Source organism: Saccopteryx leptura, chromosome 12 (assembly GCF_036850995.1).
Source record: "Saccopteryx leptura isolate mSacLep1 chromosome 12, mSacLep1_pri_phased_curated, whole genome shotgun sequence".
In the NCBI taxonomy this organism is placed as follows: Eukaryota; Metazoa; Chordata; class Mammalia; order Chiroptera; family Emballonuridae; genus Saccopteryx; species Saccopteryx leptura.
In genome coordinates this window covers 11,083,469-11,105,575 of record NC_089514.1, presented here as the reverse complement: position 1 = coordinate 11,105,575, position 22,107 = coordinate 11,083,469, and the positions used below count along the sequence as shown (strand labels likewise).

At 50.1% G+C, this 22,107-nt stretch overlaps 1 protein-coding gene across 4 annotated transcripts in view; it reads left to right on the top strand.

Moving 5' to 3' along the window:
- Positions 1-496: 496 nt before the first annotated feature.
- MINDY4 (MINDY lysine 48 deubiquitinase 4) overlaps positions 497-22,107 on the top strand; it is a 108,250-nt gene continuing 86,639 nt past the window's right edge. For all 4 annotated transcript variants that reach the window (XR_010747511.1, XM_066354016.1, XM_066354015.1 and 1 more), the window contains exons 1-5: positions 497-655; positions 5,669-5,788; positions 9,523-9,758; positions 12,470-12,716; positions 19,046-19,473. Coding sequence is in view for 3 of the 4 variants with exons in the window: in XM_066354016.1 (XP_066210113.1) it covers positions 593-655; positions 5,669-5,788; positions 9,523-9,758; positions 12,470-12,716; positions 19,046-19,473 (1,094 nt within the window). In the remaining variant the exon portion in view is untranslated. The remainder of the gene's footprint in view (positions 656-5,668; positions 5,789-9,522; positions 9,759-12,469; positions 12,717-19,045; positions 19,474-22,107) is intronic.

Genomic DNA, 22,107 nt, shown 5'->3' with positions numbered 1-22,107 from the left:
AACCACCTGGCCTGGAGGTTGTAGGATTGAAGATGTGATTGATAGAGCATGTAAAATGCTTGGTGCAGTCAGTCTCCTTATGGGAAGCCTGGCACCGAGTGGGGGAGGGGCTTGTCCTTGAATTTCAGTGCTGAGTTGGCAGAACCCTGGGCTTCTGGGTCCCCGCAGTCCAGGCCAGCCAAAGTCAGTAGGCCCTGGGGGATCCCAGGCGCCAGCACCTGGAGGGGACACTTGGCTATGGGATTCCTCCCCCTGGATTAAGGAGGAAAGCATTCTCCCCATTTCTCGTTTTGGGAAATGGAGACAGATGGGAGGAGTGGCTTGTGCGACCACCCAGATGGTTAGGGGCAGAGCCAGGACCCCCGCCGGGAGGGCGGCACTGGGCTTTTCTGTCTAGTGCCTCCCGCTCCCAGCAGCGAGTGTAAAGGACGCCCCTCCCCGCCCCACCCCCGGGCCGCGGGCTCCCGGGAAGGGGAGGAGTTCTCCCCGAGCCGAGGACACCGTCGCCACGGCAACGCGGCCTTACTGGCCAACGGACCGAGGCCTGGGCCTGGGGCTGCGTGGCCGCGGCCGCGTGGGCAGAGCGGGCAGCATGGACAGCCTCTTCGTGGAGGAGGTGGCCGCCTCCCTGGTCAGGGAGTTCCTGAGCAGAAAGGTACGTGGCGCCGCGCTGCTCGGCTCGGCTCGGGGCAGTGGCTCTGATTTGAGGGCGCCCTGGGGTCTCCGCTGCAACCTCTACATGTTCCTGGAGGGAGATCTTCCCTGCCCGCTGCCGGCCCGAGATGCCCGACAGAAGCGCCACTTCCCCGGGCCGGGGGTGGGGGGTGGGGGACTACACTTCCCAGGAGCCCCTTCTGTCACCGCGCACTTCCCGCAAGCTGGCTGGACCGCAGCCGTCCTCCCGGGCTTGTCCTGTCCCGGGCTTGTCCCCTCCTGGTCCCGCGGTGGCCGGGACAGCCCAGGAGCGATGGCCCAGCGCCGCTGTCCATGAGGAGCTCTGCCCAAGACTTCTGTCCCGCCTGGAAGAACTGCCCCCAAACGGGAGCTTGAAGGGCTAACAAAGTTCTTGTCAGACCCTCTTCACCAACAGTTTAGTCGTCAGTTTCGTTTTTAAAGTTCTGTTTGTCTTGTCTCAGGAGAGTTCTGGGAGTGCTGGAAGGTTGGGGAGCCCTCCCCCTCCGCCCGGCAAAGAAGTGGCTGAGGGTTATGGTGGATGAGAGCTAGGGACAGCACCCATTATTCCTTCTACACAAAGTGACTGAAGGCTGGCACTGCTCTGTGTTTTGGGTCCTCCTGATGTCTGTCCTGTTGGGGAGGGTGATGGTCACTTGTCTGGGATTAAAACAGAGACACAAACAAAATAGTGTTTAGAATGGAGGCTAGGGGGAGGGCATTGGAGTCAGAGTTCAAGTGTCCGCTAGTAGCTAGCAGTGTGTGCTTCGGCAGTCACTCACTGCCTTGGTCTCCTACCTGTGAAACAGGAATAAGAAGATTTACCCGTAGCATATTTATAATGAGGATTAATAATGTATCGGCAGCTCCCAAGCATTGTATGGGGCACATAGTAGGTATTCAACACTGTCTTCTCTCCATCTCTGATGTGCTCCTATTTTGAAAGTGTTTGTTAGCTTTTTAAACATGTGTTTTTATTTAAAGAAATGTTTTTAAAGGTCTGTGGCTTCATTGTATCTGCTCTGATTTTCTGGCTACTTGGCTTTCCATCACTGAATCCCACCAGACATTGAACATCAGTGACACACCCTGTGAGGCTTGACCACTATTTTTATTAAGTGCGAGGTGGGGAGGCAGGAAGACAGAGAGACTCTCATATGTGCTCAGACTGGGATCTACTCGGTAAGCACCCTACAAGGTGATGCTCTGCCCATCTGGGGCTGCTGCTCTGTTACTCGGCAATCTAGCTATTTTAGAGCCTGAGGCAAGACCATCCTCAGCGCCTGGAGCCAACTTGCTTGAACCATTTGAACCATGGCTACAGGAGGAGAAGAGAGAGAGAGAAGGGGGAGGGGTGGAGAAGCAGATGGTCACTTCTTCTGTGTGCCCTGACTAGGAATTGAATGCGGGATGTCTACACGCCTGGCCAACACTTTATTGCTGAGCCAATGGGCCAGGGCCACAATCATTTTTTTAAAAAAAGTCTAGATACCAAGCAAAACTCTCCGAGTTTTCCTCATTCTTTTCCTGTCTAGAGTACAAACGAATTCCAAATTCCTCACCTGATGATATCCGGGGCTCCCCAGGACCTCAGCCTACCGCCCCAAGCCCATGTCTAGCTTCCCCCACACGCTGTTCCTGTTGCGCCCAAGCCCCAGTCCCTTCTGGAGGGCTTCCCCTGGAACTCCGGTTGGAATCCTGGCTCATCTTGTCTGGTTTGCTCACCGACGCTCGTGTTATAGTTCATCTGCTTTTCTCACCTCCCAGAGAGGTCCACAGAGCTAACACCTGAACTGGGTGGGTGGCACCTTAGCAAATGTCTGGTTCACCTGGCGTCTTCACCCTCCCATTTTTATCTGGGCACACTTGAGGCCCAGAGAGGAGAAAAGAGTTGCCGCAGTCATTCAAAAAGTCATTGAGAGCTGGGACTGCAGCCCCTGTGGCCTGCTTCTGTCATCGTCTTCTGCCCTGGGGCAGAGACCATGTGCTCCCCACCAGGCTGGATGCAAGTCCAGTACCAGCAGTTGTAACCAAGAGAGTTCCCATTACGATTCAAGGTCCCTTCTAGGTGCCTGTTTTCTCCAATCCTTGTACCAGTGCTGAAGGATGGGTATAATCACTTTCTTTCCTATAGGACTACAGTAGGAAGTGAAGAAACTTGCCCGGGGTGAACAGGTCAGATCATGTCACTTCTGGCCAAAACCTCCATGTGCTTCCTGTTACAATTAGAATCAAGTCCAAGCAAAGGTCGCACCAGGGCCTTCAGGGCTGGCTGTGACCTGGCCTCCCGCTCCCCCTCGGACCTCACCCCTCAACCCTGCATCAGGGCCAGCTACAGTGGCTTCCTGACACTCGCCAAGTGTGACCTCCTCTCAGGGAGAGTCATGACAGTCTCCTGGTGATGTCAGGATCTACCGCGGTGACTCTCCTGGTGCCCCAGCCTCCCAGATCCATGGCCCCCTTTCTGCAGTGACCAGCCCCATCCTACCTCCGCCACCCTTTCCTGTGACCGTGTCCTAGGCTTGTCATTGCCAGTGCTGTACCCTTTCCACGATCTCAGTTCCAAGTACCCCTCAGTCCTCATTTCCAGCTCCCCACCACCCTCATAGTCCGACACGAACTATTCTTCCACCTCACTCCCCTCTCCATTCCAGTTCCTGCCACCTTGTCGCCGTCCCTCAGCCCTGTTGAGTGTGAGCCCCGTGAGGGCCATGACTCTCCTCTGTTCACTCCTCTGCCTCCAGGAGCTGAACTAGTGGGCTGGAGGTTCGTTCCCTTCATTCCATAGACGGGAAACCGGAAGGCAGGAGTGACCACGTGGCCGATGCTCAATAAGTAGCTGTCTCCTGTCATTGTGTCCTCATCGTTGTCTCCATAGCAGAGCACATTAGCAGCCGCCATACTGGAAATGGACCCCTTGTTTATGGCTTGCTTCCTCAGCAGATTGTCAGCCCCATGGGGGAAGGGGGGAACTTTGCTGCTTCCCTTCTGTATCTCCTGCATCTAGAGCAGCCTGGCACGTAGTGGGTGCATGTCAGATGTTTGTTGGGTGAATGAAGATTCAGAGGGCAGGATGGGACCAAGGACTGGCGGATCCCCGAGGGTGTTCTTGTCCACCACCCCAATGATTTTCAAATACCAGGTTCAAATGCACACAATTCTGGAGAGTTTGGTAAAGGTGCCAAGACTTGCTGATCTGAGCTGTTGACCAGCTGTCATCCGGCCGAGGAAGGCCCTCACTGCAGAGGTTGCCCGTCACTGTGGTGGTGAGAAGGACGTGGGGAGGCCTAGGTGGCATGCTGGTGCTTGCTCCCGAGACACCCCTTCTTCCGGTCGCTCTTAAGCATGTCCTCCCTTTCCCCAACACGCCCCCTTTTCTCCCTCTTCCCCCCAACATTTTCTTTGGTTCAGGGTTGTGCTCATACCTCTTGTTTCACAAATTCTTCTGGCCTCAATTCACGGCCAACAGCAGGTTTTGTCTTGTTTTCCCAGCAGCGAGACCCTCTGCTAAGTTCTGAACGCAGAGCCAAGGGGAGAAGTTGAGGCCTGTCTAGCTCTAAGGTCTGGCTCCTTCCCGAGCAGAGGGCTCCTCTGACTCCAGGCTGAGCTGTTGGCGAGGTAGCTCTGCCTCGTCTCCACTGTGCAGGGATTACCGTGGCCTGGCGGGATCTGCGGTCAGAGCTGTTGTGCTTGTTTTTCCAATGAAGAAGCCGGGCTCTACAGGGGACAGCACTTTCCGTTGCTGGAGTGCGTCTTCGCTAGGCCTTCTGGGAGTTTAAGTCTGGATGATGGAAAGTGGCTTCCTGTGGGCCTGGCTCGTAGCATTGCTGGCTCACAGGCTGCGCCCATTGGAAGCTCTACTAGGTGATTCCTCGGGCTAACCAACCCTGGCTCCCCACCTGAGCAGAAGAGGGGATGAATATTGACCTTTTGTTCATTTTTTTTTAAGCGAACGAGAGAGACAGACAGTGACAGACAGGAAGGGAGAGAGATGAGAAGCATCAACTCATAGTTGTAGCACCTTAGTTGTTCACTGATTGCTTTCTCATATTGCCTTGACTGGGGCTCTAGCTGAGCAAGTGACCCCTTGCTCAAGCCAGCGACCTTGGGCTCAAGCCAGTGACTTTGGGCTTCAGTCCAGCGACCTTTGGGTTCAAGCCAGCAACCATGGGGTCATGTCTGTGATCCCACGCTCAAGCCGACAACCACAGCGTCCCAGGCTGATGTTCTATCCACTGTGCCACTGCATGGTCAGGCCCTTTTGTTTGCTTTTAAAGCTTCATCTTCTGTGGCCCCCAAACTGGGGCCACACCCAGGGCTCCTGAGCCAGCCTGTAGTGAGTCAGTTACCTGAATTGCATTTCTTTCTCTGTGAAATGGCTTGACGACACCCACCTTACTTTGCTTAACCCACGGGGTCTGGTTGTAAGATTTAGAATAGTAATTGCGAAGATGATGTCAAAGTATAAAGGTTATATAAAAATTCTTAAGTCAGTTTTTGGTCTTCACAGTATTCTCCTGAGGAAGGCAGGATAAGAATGATCGTAATAGCCTGACCAGGTGGTGGCACAATGGACAGAGCATCGGACTGGGACGCGGAGGACCCAGGTTCGAAACTCCAAGGTTGCCGGCTTGAGTGCGGGCTCAACTGGCTTAAGCACGGGCTCACCAGCTGGAGTGTGGGATCATAGACGTGACCTCATGGTCGCTAGCTTGAGCCCAAGGTTGCTGGTTTGAGCAAGGGGTCACTCGGTCTGCTGGAGCGCCCCAGTCAAGGCACATATGAGAAAGCAATCACTGGATAACTAAGGTGTGCAACAAAGAATTGATGCTTTTCATCTCTCTCCCTTCCTGTCTCTCCCTCTCTCTGACTCTGTCAAAAAATTAAGAAAAAGAATGATTATAGTAAACATCAGCAGTCTGTTGGTTATACCCTGCCAGGGAATGGAGGGTTTTGATTTAAAATGATGAATAATGATTCGGATCCCTTCCCCCAGGGCCTAAAGAAGACATGCGTGACCATGGACCAGGAACGCCCACGCTCCGATCTCAGCATAAACAGCAGAAACAACCTCCGCAAGGTTTTGCATCTTGAATTTCTCTACAAGGAGAACAAGGTGCGTATTCTTGATGTGTGGTGTGAGGCTCTGGAACGGAGTTTGGCAATGTCAAAGCACGCAGGAGCCCTGCCAGGCCCTCAGAGATGGGTAGCAGGAGGCGGGCCACGCCTGCAGTCAGGGAGTAACAGATCCAACCGTGCTGACGAGTGCCAGGTGTGAGTCAGGTATCAATCTCAGCTCCCCCCCCCCCCAAAGGCATACCGCACAAGCCCAGCTAGGAGGCTCATTTCAAACCCGAATCTGTAACATTGTTCCCTGTGCTCCCTCCTCCCCCATGAGGCTATTTTTAGTCAGACTTTCCTTAAGAATATAGTATTTGGTTATCTTAAAATTTTCCATTCCCTGCCTGCCTAAGGCTTTCCTTCACAGTTCTGAATACTACCTTATTCTTAAGTCTACTGTGATATTTAGATCCCGCAGAAGGGAGTCTTGGGTTCAGCTCCCCAGGTGCCTTGGAGTTGAGGATGAGTGGGGGTGGGCGGGGCTTCTTGGGTGGGCGGGGCTTCCCCATACGAGCCTCAGTCCCCCACTCTGTCACAAGCTCTCATGGCACCCCGTAGTTTTCCTTTGCTGTGCTTGTCAAGGTTATGATAGAGTACCTCTGTGCTCGTTTAATTAGTATCTGCCTCCCCAACCACCTTGAACGCAGCAGGAAGCAAGAGATGGCATCTCTTTTGTTCACTGTTGTAATCCCTATACTTGCCGTGTTGCCCGATGACATAGTGAATAGTCAGTGTGTATTTCTGGATTATCTGACTGACTGACTGAGTGAAGAAAGTGTGAGAGTGAGTGAAGCTACCCTTCAGGCCTAATGGCTCTCTCTGTTAGGAAGACAGACTCTTCTAACTGGATTTAAGAATGGGCTGCCCAGCAGACGTTGCCTTGTGGTGGGTGGGGCACAGTATCAGAGTTGGAAAGAACCTTATGATCATGTAGTTTAGCAATTATCTCATTGGAAGAAAAAAAGGCAATAAAAGGATAGCTCCTGCGGAAGTTCAATGTGGAAAACAAAGAATGGAAGCAGTCCTGTTGGAAGTGTAGCCGAAGGGATCCTGCCTTCTTGGCCGTAAACCACCGATAGAGTGGGGACCCTGCCCAGGGAGCCGTGAGCCAGGGAAAAGCGGCTTGTCAGGGTCTCCATCAGTCACCGGGTAGGAGAGGGGCTAGAACAGGGGTCTCAAACTCGCGGCCCGCCGGAACAATTTTGTGCGGCCCGCACACGAAGTTCAAAATATTTTGGATAAAATTAAGTAAACCTAGGGGCCTACTTGTATTTTTCATTTCTCTAGCATCCTAGCTAGATATTAGCTTAGTTAACAGCAGTTGTGATGTGAACTACAGTTTCTGGTCGTTTTATGACACTGAGTAAACTGCATGTACGATTGTGCTTGTTGTACTGATTTTTTTTTGTTTTCAACTGCAGTGAGAAAAGTGTTGCGTAACAGTTGCCTTTTGTAGACCTAGTGCGGCCCGCCGAACGGCTGTGATCTTGCTCTGCGGCCCACATGCTGAGTTGAGTTTGAGACCCCGGGGCTAGAACCAGGTCTTCCGATTCCCAGTCCTATCCTAGTAATGGCTTCCTTTCATTCGAACCCTTTTCTCAAAAGACATCTCAGCAGGCTGGGCTGGTATGGGGGAGCGACACCCCCAGCCCTCCAAGGCTGAGGCACAGCTGGAGGAACCTGAGCACAGCCTGAAGACCACCCTTGTGCACATCACAGCCCAGCGAGGAACTCAGGCCAGGTTTCCCTCCATAAAGTGAAGGAATTTTAAGCAAACCTATAAACCACAACCAATTGGTATCATCAACCTGCAGGAACTGTTCGGGTGGCCAGGAGATCTTGTGCCCCAGAGGGAGGAGAAAGGGCAGTGGCTGCCAGGGCAGGTCCTGTCAGAGGCTCAGTAAAGACATCAAATAATGCCCCTCGTCCTCTGGGTCCTGGGGTGACACTCGGGCCCCTCCGTCTCCTGTGTGCTGTCGGCTAAAGCCCTGTGGAAAGAAGGCCGTTGACCCAGGCAGCAGACATCTAGACATTCTCCATTTTAAGCCAGGAGAGTAGACTGTACATTTTAGAAAGATTTTTCCACAGAGAGTGAGACAGTTAACTAGAAAATTCAGTGAACAATTCTGGTGCAGTGAGATTTTTTTAAATGCAAATATACCTTTACCTACTTTTTTAGAAGTATCTTTCTATTCAAGTCATTTGTATTTCTTCTCCATACTATAGTCTCCCTAAGATAACTGTTATGTTAAGATACTTGAGATATTTTCATTAGATCTTGATAAGTACCCGATTATGTTGATTTACACAGTAGTTATCAGCTGTTACACAATGAATAGGAGCTTATATTTTACAGAGAAAGTACGTTTTTATCTGTTGCAAAGTGACTTTGACAGTCTCATAAAGCTAGTATGATTCGGGGCAGCCCTGCAATTTAATGTTAATTCCAGTAACTTGTCTTTCCTTATTAAGTAAATGATGAATAAAAATGCCTGCATAATAACATTGAGGTTTTGAGAAACGGTGTGTAGATTCATGTAACGGCTGTGTCTATTATGAGCAAAGTGATATGCGAAGCCATAAAATATAATTCAAGTAATCCAGGGCCCTAAATCTCTCGTATTGAAAGAAAAAGCAAGAAGGTGGAAATAAATTATGTAGTATCTTTTCCCCGACTCTCTTTCTTGTAAGTTTCATTTAGACTTAGACAAATATTTTTTGGGGGGTTCTATACTAAAAAAAAAATACAATCGTTCCCTGATTTTTGACTGCCTGATACATCCATTGAGTTTGGTCCTAACGCATTTGGCTGTGGTCTAGGCCCCCGAATTCTGCCGCATAGATCAGGAGACTAGAAACAGGAGGGACTGAATGTGCCCAAGCGTCCCCCTGTGCCAGGCTGTCTGACAGGTGCTTTATCGCTCTCATTGCAAACTCACCAAATGCCCCACATCCGGGTGTACTTCCCAGGGGCCTGGTGTTTCCAGGCAAGTGGTGTGAGGACTGACAGTTACACGGCCCGATCCCTGAGGCCAGTCTGGGGTCTGTCCACACTACTTACAGGAGTTTGAGAAGAAATCGGGACTCCAATCTTTGTTTTGGCCCAGTAAGACTCAGTGGGGCCTGGGAATACGTATTTTAAAAAATTTCCTAAGGTGATATTTGGTATGGTCAGGGTTAGGGAATACTGATATTCCTTATTTCCAAGACTGGCTACTGAAGAGTTTCATTGTATCTTTTTTTTTTTTTAAGATTGGGGTATAAACCGAGTCAATCCTGACTGCTTCTCCGTGTTCTTTGCAGTAACCTTCTCTTGTGTTGTTCCTAAGTCCCCAGTGTCACATGTCCAGTACACCAACTACGAGAAGGTTCAGGTCCCAAATGTCAGCAGACTTTGGAGTCAGCAATCCCTAAAGTCTTAATTTTTTAAAAATGAAAGGGTATATATTTTATAGTTATTCCCAGGAGAAAAAAGCAAGAGGAAATTTGAATTAAAATTGAATTGTCTGCCTTATGCAATGGATGCTGCCTCCTTTAGGGTAGAGATTTTGACTTTGTCTCTGTCCTAACCAAGTCCTTCACATGTAATAGGCAGTCAGTGGACATCTCCTGAGAGAATGTGTAGGTGAGAAGTTGATACATTTTATGAAAAGATTAGATTAGCTATCTTTACCACCCTTCCTCCGAAGCTGAACATGCAATTAATGATATTTTTTCTTCCACTGATAGGCAAAGGAAAATCCTCTGAAAACAAACCTTGAACTCATTACCCGATACTTTCTGGATCACTTTGAAAACACTGCTAACAATTTCACTCAAGAAACACCAATGCCTGCACTCTCACTCCCAAAGAAAAGTAACAAGTTACCGTTGAGAAGCTCAGAGACCACGCTGGTAAACATATATGACCTGGCAGATGAAGACGCGGCATGGAGGACGTCACTGTCAGAAACGAGCAAAGCCAGGTATCTCTTCTGTTTTCCTGTTGCTGCTGTAACAAATTACTGTAAACTCTGTGGCTTTAACAGCCAGGGTTCTTCTGAGAAACAGAACCAACAGGAGCCGAGAAGATGTGTGTGTGTGTGTGTGTGTGTGTGTAAAGCAATTTATTTTTAGCTCACGTGATTGTGGGGGCTGGCGAATCTGAAATCTATAGGGAAGACTGCCATGCTGACAACTCAGGCAGGCTTTCTGTGTTCCAGTCTTGAGGCAGAATTACTTATTCTCTGAGAAACCTCAGTTTTTGCCCTTAAAGTCTTCAACTGATTGAGTGAGACCCACCCATGTTATCTAGGGCAATCTCCTTTATGTTAACTGATTGTAAATGTTAATCATATTTAAACAATACCTTCATGGCAATATGTAGGCCAGTATTTGACCAAACAACTGGGCACTATGACCTAGCCAAGGTGACACCCAAAATTTAACCATTTTGGTCTCTTAACACAAATCTGTTATCTTGTAGTTCTGGAGGTTAGAAGTCCAGAATCGGTCTGACTGGGATAATGGCGAAGTGTCAGAAGGGCTGGTTCCTTCTAGAGGCTTTGGGGGAGAATCTGTTTTCTCTTCCTTTTCCCGCTTCTAGTGGCCACCTACATTCCTTGGCTTGTGGTCGCTTCCTCCGTCTTTGGGGCATTTCATCCACCCTCTGCCTCTGTCATCACATCTCCCTCTACTGATTCTGATCCCCCTGTCTCCCTCTAATAAGGACCCTTGGGATTCTAGGGGGTCCATCCAGGTAATACAGAATAATCTCTCCACGTTAAGATCTGGAATCACATCTGCAAAGTCCCTTGTCCATGTAAGGTAACCCAGTCACAGATTCCAGGGGTCAGGATGTGGACATCTTTGGGGGACCATCATTCAGCCTTCCACACTCTGCACTTCAAAATCCCTGCTGTGGAACACAGGCGTTTCCCTCCGGAGGCCACGGGAAGAGGCCACTTTGTGATGGAGGGTGCTTGTGATTTCAAGTCTTTAATTTAAATCCCATGATTCGTAAGGGTCAGGGGCTTGTTTTGTTAGCATCTTCTTAGAAGGCAACAAAACACTGGAGAGATGGAAAAATCTGCACAATACAGCCTTTAGGACCTCCTAGGAAGACAATGAATTAGCACTCTTGGTTGGACCTTTAGTATTTGGAAAACTGTCCTGTTGCATCACAACCTTACCACTCTGCATGTGGTCTCAGCGTGACCCCGACTCCCGGGGAATGCGGGTTCTCTTCCAGCGCTGCGGAAAAGCATTTCCTTCCCTGAGGGAGGCCAGAGCTGAGGGGTGGGTGTCGAGATTGCAAAGGGTGAGGACCACGGAAAGATGAACTCACGGCTGAAGAGGTGCACGTTAACGAGGCTGGTCCGACGGAGATGGCTCCTCCCTCACAAACACTTACTGCCTGGCTGGGAAATGAAATATTTCTGAAACGGTGAAAACCACCGTGCTGTCGCTGACGCTCCCAAGTTCCACCCAGTTGCCCAAACTCAAACGTGGGTGTCACCCTTGACCCCTCCTCGCCTGTTAGTTTTGCATCTCTGAGTCCTTCCCGAGGGTAAATTCTTTCCTGCCTTCTCAGGAAGCCCAGGCTCTTCCCCGGTCTCCAGGACCCCGCCGCTCTCCTCGGATCCACCCTCGACCCGAGCTAGAACTTGCCACGAAACAGGCCTGCCGTGCTGCTCCGCTGCCGAGGGCTTCAGACGTCCCCGTAGCTTCTGGATAACATCCAGGCTCTTAGGATAACTTGTAAAACCCTTTCTGTGGTCAGTCCCCAGGGCTCCCCTGGGCATGTGCTGCTTTCACAGGCCTCCAGCGGGTACCCGGGCCTGCCCCTGGGTACCTCACGCCCACCGTCCTCTCAGACTTGGCTGCCGCCTTCTCTGGGGGCCCTTCTAGATTTCCCCAGGCTGGCTCCAGACCCTTCCCCTGCTTGACGTCCCCCATCATAGCACACATCACCGCTTCTCTCATGCGTGACCCAGGCCTTGGTAAGCAGCTTGGCGCAGAGCAGGTGCCAGAGTCCAGGGGCAGAAGACAGCCCCTCCCCCCACCCGGGTCAGGAGTGCTGGCTCTGAGTGGTCCCAGGCCAGATTCCTCCTTACCTGGGTCTCCGTCTCCTCCTCCTTGTTCTTCCTACCCCTTGCTGCCCTCGCTACCCTCACCCTCTCGTCCTCTCTCTCTCCCCCTCGCTGTTTTCTCTTTCAATGCCAAGCAACCCAGAAAATGAAGTCGTTGGCGTGCCCTAACCGTACTGAACCTGACCGCACTGTGGGGGAAGCCAAGTCCGCACGGTCTGCACCCACCACTGCCCGTGGCGTGCAGGAAGACCGACCCCACGTGGGCCACGACTGTACTGAAGGACGATTTCCCTTGATCATTTGGGTCTGGAATAAGGATGCTCTTTATGGTTGAGGATAGCAAATACTGGAGGAATCCTATCATGGATCATCAACTCTGATTTTGTTTCTTGTTTCCTGATCTCATTGTGTAGGCCAGGCGCTCCCCGATACGAGAGTATTTTCCGTTCCTGACCTTTAACGAGAAGGTTCAGGTCGGCTCGAACTCACCCACAGCTCTGTGCGCGGCCTCGTTGGGAAGGCCTGTGCAGTGTGGAGTCTATTATCATTGCTAGTGATTCCTAACGGGGAGTCTGTTTTAATGGAAATAATTCCTTTTTTGGCAGACACGACAATCCTGATGGGGATGTACTTGCTAATTTTGTATCGTCCAAAAGGCCCCCACCCAAAAGTAAGCTGGTGCAGACTGCCCCAGCTGAGAGCCCCACCGTGGTCCCCGCGTGGGACAAGATGGAGAAGCTGCCGTCATCAGACCCTTCCTCGGACACGAAGAGGGTGGGAGAGAAGACCAGGCCGAAGTCTGGCCTGCTTGTCCGAGGCATGATGGCCGGGCCCACCGCCAGCTCCCCGCAGGTAGTGCTCCTTGCTGTTGTCTGAGGGTGGACGGGCGAACCTGCCGGGGCGTGAGGGCCTGCCTGGGTTTACTCGGGGCCACCCCACAGGCAGCCCAAGAGGAGGGGGTCTGTGTGCTGGAAATGGAAGAACACCTCTCTTTTCTCCTTGTGGGAGCGGGGGCAGTCCTCACCTCCTGCCCTGCCCTCGGTTTACCCATCCTGTCAGTGAGGAGGATGTTGTGGTTTTATATCGCTTTGCCGAGGGAGGGGGGCTCGTCCAAGTCTAGGGAATTAATTTTTCATTTTTAAAAACATGATAGTTAAAAAGGAAAAAGAAACCCCAGTATTGATACTTAACATCATTAGTTTTTTTGTTTTTTTTTTAAAAATATTTTTCTGAAGTTGGAAACGGGGAGGCAGTCAGACAGACTCCCGCATGCGCCCGACTGGGATCCACCCGGCACGCCCACCAGGGGGCGATGCTCTGCCCATCTGGGGCGTCGCTCTGTTGCAACCAGAGCCATTCTAGCGCCTGAGGCAGAGGCCACAGAGCCATCCTCAGCGCCCGGGCCAACTTTGCTCCAATGGAGCCTTGGCTGCGGGAGGGGCAGAGAGAGACAGAGAGGAAGGAGAGGGGGAGGGGTGGAGAAGCAGATGGGCGCTTCTCCTGTGTGCCCTGGCCGGAAATCAAACCCGGGACTCCTGCACGCCAGGCCGACGCTCTACCGCTGAGCCAACTGGCCAGGGCCCTTAACATCATTGTTTTATAGTGTCCCTTAAGGAGGGACTATGGTAGGGTCCCATTAGGTGGGGGACTAAACCAAATCAGAGAATGAATGTAAGAGGAGTTTGTAAAACAACAGAGTAAAATCAAACACCAAACTCAGTGTGTGGGATTGGACAGATCGGGAGCCTGAGCCAACCAAAACCAGGCGGTATGTGTCCATGGCTGGTCCCCTCCACTCTCCTGAGCTGCGTGGTGGGGTGTGGACTGTGGCTGTAAACACCGGTATTTTCAGAAAACCCGTTTGCTGAAAAAGCGGAACCCTTCCCTTCCTCTGTCTACATCTCCTGAGATGTTTTGGACATTGTCTATTTCTCTGGCTGGGGTCTCCTTTGTCTAACCAGCTGTCTCAGGCCCCTTCGAGCTCTGGGATGCCATGGCTCTCCAGTGGTCTCCAATGGTCATGCAGTCTCGCTGTCCAGACCACTCCCTCTGTGTGGTTCAGACCACACCTTGACATCACGTCTCATCCTAGGTGTCTTATGCTTGAAGAGGGATGTTCCTAAGCTGGACCACAACTGGAGGAAAGGAACTAGGGGGTGAAGAGTTTGGAGGAAATGGGAAGACTTGGGAGGAGAAGGCTTCTGAGAGGTGGGACAGAACAGGAGAGATTTCTTCAAGCTGGGGTAGGAATAGCCTCGTCCCAGGATGGCGACTCTATGGCTTTTGGGTGACTCCTCCGTGCCACCTCCTGATGCCGTGCCTGTGGCAGACGTTGCTAATTGATCTCAGTGCCCTTTCTCCTGTCAAGCCTGGATGTGACTTCAGAACTTCCTAGGCCTCTTGGGCAGTGACCCCCAGGGAATAGACTGGAGCTGAGCGAGATGAACCCTGTTCGCCACCTTGAGCTTCAGCTGTGAGCCCCCGGGGAGCAGGGGCTCTGCCCTGTTTGAGCGCAGGGCGTGGCACGCAGCCCCGGGTTGGGCGGAGCGGTGCGGACTGTGTTGGAGGCGGCAGCGGGCACAGCCGGGACCAGTGGGTGGGGGCGGGTATGAGGAGCTCTCAGCACTGGAACAGGCCTTTTTTGAAGGAATTAGACCAGTTGTGTTAAGGCAAAGCCAGGTACCCCATCTGCTGGGGATGTTGTAGAAGGGCTTCCTGTCTGGTTGAGAGTTTAGACTACATCAGCAGTTCTCACACTTGGTATTCTCAAGATCTCTTTACACTCTTGAAATTATTGAGGAGCCCGAAGAGCTTTTGTTTATGTGTGTTATGTCTGTTGACATTTACTACATTAGAAATTAAAACAGAGATTAAAAAAACACTTGTTAAATCATTAAAAATAGCAGTAGTAAACCCATTACACTTAACACAAACAACGGATTTATAAAAACACTATATTTTGCGAAACAAGAAAGTAGTGAGGTGAGTAGCACTGTTTTACATTTTTGCAAATCTCTTTCCTGTCTGTCTGGCTTCGTAGAAGATTGTTCAAGCCTCATAGTTGTGTCTGAATTCAGTCTGTTGTGTTATGGTATTTTGGTTGAAGCAGAGGAAGAAAATCTGACCTCATACAGATGTGCATTTGGAAGAGGAAAAAGTATTTTAATAGTCTTTTCAGAAAACTCAGGTATTCTTTGATACTATATCCAAACTGGACAAGTTATAGTTTCTTAATGTGGACTCTGAAACCATAACAATGAACTTTTATCCACTTCTATTAGTCTGACTTTCACTTTGAAAGAATTTTTTCTTACCACTGCATGGTATAGTCACATAAGGCATTGATCATTTGGAAACTGTTGGTTTACTGAGTTATCTCCCAAATACTGACATATTTTCTTATTTAAAAAAATTAAAATAAGTCACATCTATTGATGTTACCACCTAACTCATTACAAACGTTTTTAAGTGTTGAGAAAGCACTCAACTCACAGTGCCAGGTGCACATTTCCCCAAATTGTAATTTTTACCTGAAAACTTGTATTTTGTCATTGACAACATCCTTTGTTTCCCTTGAAGTGACAGGCTCAATATTTTTTTCTTTTTTTAGCCACAGAGACAGAGACAGAGAGACAGAAAAGGGCAGATAGGGACAGACAGGCAGGAAGGGAGAAAGATGAGAAGCATCAATTCTTAGTTGATCATTGATTGCTTTCTCATATGTGCCTTGACTGGGGGCCTCCAGCAGAGCCAGTCACCCCTTGCTCAAGCCAGTGATCTTGGGCTCAAGCCAGTGACCTTGTGCTTCAAGCCAGTGACCTTTGAGCTCAAGCTAGGGACCCCGTGCTCAAGCTGGTGAGCCCGCGCTCAAACTGGCAACCTCGGAGTTTCGAACCTGGCTCCTCTGTGTCCCAGGCCAGTGCTCTACCATTGCACCCCCACCTAGTCAGGCTCAATTCATTTTCAAGAAAATGCCTGCTAGATACTCAAGATTGAATAAGCCATACTTGGTCAGTTCAGTTGTTCCATGAAAAAATAGACAGCAGGTTCAGCTCACAACTCAGATGCTAGACAAGTGCTTTTCCTCGAGAAAGTTGTTACCCTGTATGTCAGGCAGAATGCCTGCCCACCTCCAGCTCTGTCACACAGAAGAGTAAAGCGATGTGTGCCACAGGGTCAAGGCTGAAGAATACTACTAATAATAAATAAGCATTTTACTTACTTATTTTTATCGTGGTTGGCGGTGAGCACTTAGAGCACCGGTCACGGTCGATGCCACTGCCTTGATTCCTGCCACGGGCAGCAGTGTCTACGTCAGGGGTCCCCAAACTATGGCCCGCGGGCCACATGCTGCCCCCTGAGGCCATTTATCCGGCCCCCGCCACACTTCCGGAAGGGGCACCTCTTTCATTGGTGGTCAGTGAGAGGAGCATAGTTCCCATTGAAATACTGGTCAGTTGGTTGATTTAAATTTACTTGTTCTTTATTTTAAATATTGTATTTGTTCCCGTTTTGTTTTTTTTTACTTTAAAATAAGATATGTGCAGTGTGCATAGGGATTTGTTCATAGTTTTTTTTTATAGTCTGGCCCTCCAATGGTCTGAGGGACAGTGAACTGGCCCCCTGTGTAAAAAGTTTGGGGACCCCTGGTCTACATCATCACTGCCAATGTCAACACAGCGACAAAGGCAGATCACTCATAGTATTATCATGAAAATGGTTTTGAGCTCCCCCAAAAGATTGGGGGCCCCTAAGGTTGGCGGGCCACACTTAAAAGTGGTGGACAAGTTGAATGCCAGGGTCCTGTCTAACCATCAGGTCCATGCAGTCGAGACCCCTCCTAACAGGGTGGGTCTGCTTCACCACCAAGAGTGCTTCAGCACACTTCTCCTTTCAGTGGTGGTTTTGTGTGCTCCCCCCCCCCCGGGGGGGGTCTGAATCCTGTGAAGGACACTGAGGGGTGGGTTGTTGTAGAATTTGCCCAGGTTTTCTGGAAGGTGTTTTGTGGGCCTTTGAGTCCCTTGGCCATTCTTTTTTTTTTTTTTTTTGTATTTTTCCAAAGTGAGAAGCCAGGGGGTGGGTGGGTAGGGGGCGCACAGACAGACTCCCGCATGCGCCTGACCAGGATCCACCCCACATGCCCACCAGAGGGTGATGCTCTGTTTATCTGGGGTGTTGCTCTACTGCAACCGGAGCCATTCTAGCGCCTGAGGTGGAGGCCATGGAGCTGTCCTTATGTCCCTAGCACCTGGGTCAACTTTGCTCCAATGGAGCCTTGGCTGTGGGAGGGGAAGAGAGAGAGAGAGAGAGTAAAGAGGGGGGGAAAGGTGGAGAAGCAGATGGTCGCTTCTCTTGTGTGCCCTGGCTGGGAATCAAACTCGGGACTTCCACACGCCGGGCCGACGCTCTACCACTGAGCCAACCGGCCAGGGCTCCCTTGGCCATTCTTATTGGTTGCCCAGCGGGTAGAGCAAGATCTGCTAGGTGTTTCATCATTTTTCACTGCTGGGTCAGCTCTGCACTTACGAAGGATGAGTAAGACTCTGGGTTCCCGCCCTTGGCCAGAAGTTTGGGTCTCCTTGGGAATGGTGATGAATGTTTTCCCCGTTCTGTGGCACGGGTGCCGGGCTGGCTTCTGAAAGAGGTTCATCGTGTCTAGCAATTTCCACGAGGCGAGAGCACTACCGAATTAGCTCTTCTTGTTCCAGCGCAGGCGTTACCACTTGGCTGGCTCAGGATTATTTCTGGACATGCGACAGGTCCAGGAACAGCCCGGCAGGTGTATTTTTGTCCCTCTCCCCTAACCCCCTACCTTAGATTGGTAACAACATGACTTCACCATTTCATCAGTTAGTCAAGAGTAGTAAGAAAGGACACATCAGTTGGCTCCTTTGGAATTCCTTCCTTTCAAAAGCTAAGCAAATCTTGGTGCTTACTAGGTATAGCTCGCTGAGCCGGGAGCTCTGTGGGCACCAGAGATGAATGAAGAATGGCCCCCAGCAGGAGGGCTCAGGTCGTTAGTAAAGCTGGGCAGCGGTAGCCGGTGTTTGTGAGCCACCGCGCGGGGTCTGGTCTGCGCTAAGCGGGTCTCCGTCAGTCCTCACGGCGATCCTGTCGGAGGTGCAGCGGTAGCCGGTGTTTGTGAGCCACCGCGCGGGGTCTGGTCTGCGCTAAGCGGGTCTCCGTCAGTCCTCACGGCGATCCTGTCGGAGGTGCAGCGGTAGCCGGTGTTTGTGAGCCACCGCGCGGGGTCTGGTCTGCGCTAAGCGAGTCTCCGTCAGTCCTCACGGCGATCCTGTCGGAGGTGCAGCGGTAGCCGGTGTTTGTGAGCCACCGCGCGGGGTCTGGTCTGCGCTAAGCGGGTCTCCGTCAGTCCTCACGGCGATCCTGTCGGAGGTGCAGCGGTAGCCGGTGTTTGTGAGCCACCGCGCGGGGTCTGGTCTGCGCTAAGCGGGTCTCCGTCAGTCCTCACGGCGACCCTGTCGGAGGTGGGCACCACTGGTCCCCAGTCCCTCCTCCAAAACCTTTGAGCCAGGTGCGTTTTGGAATTTAGAATTTTTTTTTTCCGGAAAAGAAGAACAGTGCCTAAACCACATCCGATAAAATGCCTGCAGTTATAGGCTGTGTGGTGTGTGCAGAACGAAAACATTAACACGTCCACAACTAAACACGAATGGTCACATTAAAAAAAAACAAAAACGAGTAAGCAACCTCAAAGCAGTTAAAAAGACTTTGTTACAGGATTCCAAAAGAAATTTTTGTTCTGGGATTTAGAAAGTACAGATAGTCGATTGTGGACAGGTTATATTACAGGGGAGGAATGTGAGGGACAGAGGTTCAGTAACTTACAGGTGACACAGCGGGTGGGGGTGACACAGGGTTGAGAACCACGGTCTGTCCCTGGGTCACACTTGTGCCCTCTGGACCTGCTCCCTGGAAGAGTGGGGGACAGGGGCTGCGGCCCCCCCGTGGGGTTTGGCCTGTGGGGTGCAGTGACCGCGTTATGGAAACGGTGGCTTTAGTGTTGCATGGAGGAGAGGTGGGACTTTGACAGGAGGGCGTGGGGATAGGAAAAGGCTTTCCCGGGGAGGGAACATCATGGGCAAATGCGTGAAGTGGGTAATGTATTCTCCCACTTTGATTGAAGGGATCCTCACTGCGTCTGTCCTTGTCACTTTCAGGATTCCCTCCGCAAGCGGTCCCTGTGGCGGCCCCTGGCCGCGAGCAGCGTGACTCAGCCCCACAAGGAGGATGGCCGGAAGGCCCCCGAACCGGCCACCCGCACCCCGGCCTGTCCTGCCATGCAGGGGGGCCTGGCTCCCAGCGCCGGCCCCGCCTCCAGGGACCCCCTGGGCCGGCTGGGGGAGCCCAGCGCGGAGAAGCCCAGGTCCGCAGCCGGCAGCCCGCCTCACTTGCCGAGCCAAGGGCTGCTCCCCAGGGGGAGCGGGAGGTGGACGGCTCTCTCAGAGGACAGTCCAGCCGTGGACGGCGGCCCAGAGGACGACAGGACACCCTTGAAATTCTCCTTGCTGGGCGGGAATGCCAGGACGACCCAGGAGAGGCTGGAAAGAGCGTTCAAGAGGCAGGGGAACCAGCCTCTGCCCCTCAGGTGAGCACACTGTGCCCAGGCGGTGCCTCCCCCAGGGGAACCGGCCAGTCCCCTGTGGCCCCTTGGGCTCTCCAGGCAAGGCTGTGAAGTAGGGGAGGTGACCGTGGTCACTCTGTCAAGGGGAGAACAGCCCAGAGAGCAAACACACGTGGCCACCTGCCGCCGACATTCCTTTGGCCTTTGTATTTCTCATCGTAAAGAGGCTGTAGGAGATGGCCCCCACACAAACCTGCAGCTACGTGGCCAGGCTGACATGATGTGGGGCCATTTTTAAAAAAACCTATTCTTCCTCTGGCTCAGTGATCGTGATGATTCCTACAGTGACTGATTCTGAATGTTAAACCATCCTACATTCGTGGAACAAACCCACTTGATCACGATAGGTGATCTTTTCACACGTTGTTGAGTTCAGTCTGTTAATTTTTGTGCAGGGTTTTGTGAAGGAGAATTTGGTAAAGTTCCTTTTTGGGCAGCAGCCTCATCGGCGTCCGGTGTCTAGGATAAGCTAGAAATGATCCCTCTCTCTCCCGTTCTCTTGAAGAGCTAGTGTAAGATTGGTGTTATTTCTTCCTTAAATATCATATTTAGGAGAATTTATCAGTGAAGCCTTCCTAGCATTGAGTTGAAAGATTTTAAATTATGGATTCAACTGAAAAAATTATATTTAATTCAGATTTTCTATTTCTTCATGTATCAATTTTGCAAATTCTATTTTTCCAAGGAATTTTTCCATTTTATCTATATTTTAAATTTATTGGTATAAAACTGTGTAAATATAATATCCTCTTATTATCATTTAAAGCCTGTATGACCTGTTGGGCAGTCTCTGTTTTCATTTCTGATACTAGTAATTTGTGTTTTTCCTGTTTTTTGACTAGTCTTACTAGGGGTTTACCAGTTGTATACTATTTCAAAAAGCTAACTTTTGGCTTTGTGTGTTTGCTTTCTATTTCACTGATTTCCACTCTTACTATTACTCTTTCTTTCATTCTACCTTCTTTGAGTTTAACTTTCCACTATTTTCTGTTTTATCGACACGGATCCTAAATAATGTATTCTCAGCCTTCTTCTCTTTTTTTAAATTTTTTTTAAAATTTATTTATTTATTTATTTTTTTTTTTGTTGTATTTTTCTGAAGCTGGAAACGGGGAGAGATAGTCAGACAGACTCCCGCATGCGCCCAACCGGGATCCACCCGGCACGCCCACCAGGGGCAATGCTCTGACCACCAGGGGGCGATGCTCTGCCCCTCCGGGGCATCGCTCTGCTGAGAGCAGAGCCACTCTAGTGCCTGGGGCAGAGGCCAAGGAGCCATCCCCAGCGCCCGGGCCATCTTTGCTCCAATGGAGCCTTGGCTGCGGGAGGGGAAGAGAGAGACAGAGAGGAAGGAGGAGGGGAGGTGGAGAAGCAAATGGGCGCTTCTCCTATGTGCCCTGGCCAGGAATCGAACCCGGGTCCCCCGCACACCAGGCCGATGCTCTACCGCTGAGCCAACCGGCCAGGGCTCTTCTCTTGTACCATCTTTTAAGGGTACATATTTCCCTCTAAGCAATGCTTTGTCTGTGACCCATCTGATAATATGTATGTGCTCATATAATTCAGTTAAAATATTTTCTAATTTCCATCGTGATTTTTTTGTTTTGACCCATGGGTTGCTTAGACATGTATTGGATAATTCAAAAACACTTCCAGTATATTTCTGGTTATCTCTGTTTTTGATTGCTAAAATTTTCACTTTGGTCATATCTACTCCATATGATTTCAGTCCTTTGATATTTGTTGAGATTCCTTATAGTCTAATACATATATAAAGCTTATTTCTTACAAGCAGCATATATTTGGGATTTTAATCTGGTCTGATAATTTTTTAATTTTAATTGGAATAAATATTACATTTACATTTTCCTTTTGCTTGAAGAATGCTTTTAGTATTGCTTTAGCAGGTGTGTTACAATAATTTTTTTTTCAGTTTTTGTTTGGCAATATATTTTGCCTTTATTTTTCGAAGGCTATTTTCAATGGGTATAGAATTCTAGATCGGTACTTTATTTATTTATTTAAGCACTTTAAGTGTTTCACTCCATTGCCATAGGCTTTCATCCTCTCTTTTGATAAATCAGTTGACATTTTTATTGTTATTCCTGTGAAAGTAATGTGTCTTTTTTTTAAACCTCTGGCTGCTCCTCCCCCCACCCCCACCCCCAGCTTATTTTAAGATTCTCTCCTTCTATTTTCAAGTGTTACTCTAATGTGCTTAGCCATGCTTTTCTTAGATGATTCTACTTGGTATACATAGAGCTTCCTGAAGTTGTGGATTAACAATTTACATCAGTTTTGAAATTATGGTCTATTATTTTTTCAGAGTTGCTTTTTGCTCCATCCTCTCTTTTTTCTCCTGGGACTGTCATGTAGTAATAATTAGACATGTTGGGTGAATAGAAATAAAAGCCAGTAAAAAGAATAAAGATGTGTATATAGCTATGTCAACCCTATAAGAAATACTATGATTTTCCCCACTGTGCAGAGACAAATACTCATTTAGAGAAGTTGCTTCTCTTGCCCAAACTTAGGCACCCAGTAAGAGACAGAGCAGGGGTTTGAACCCAGGCAGCCAGCTCCAGAGCCTGGTGGATA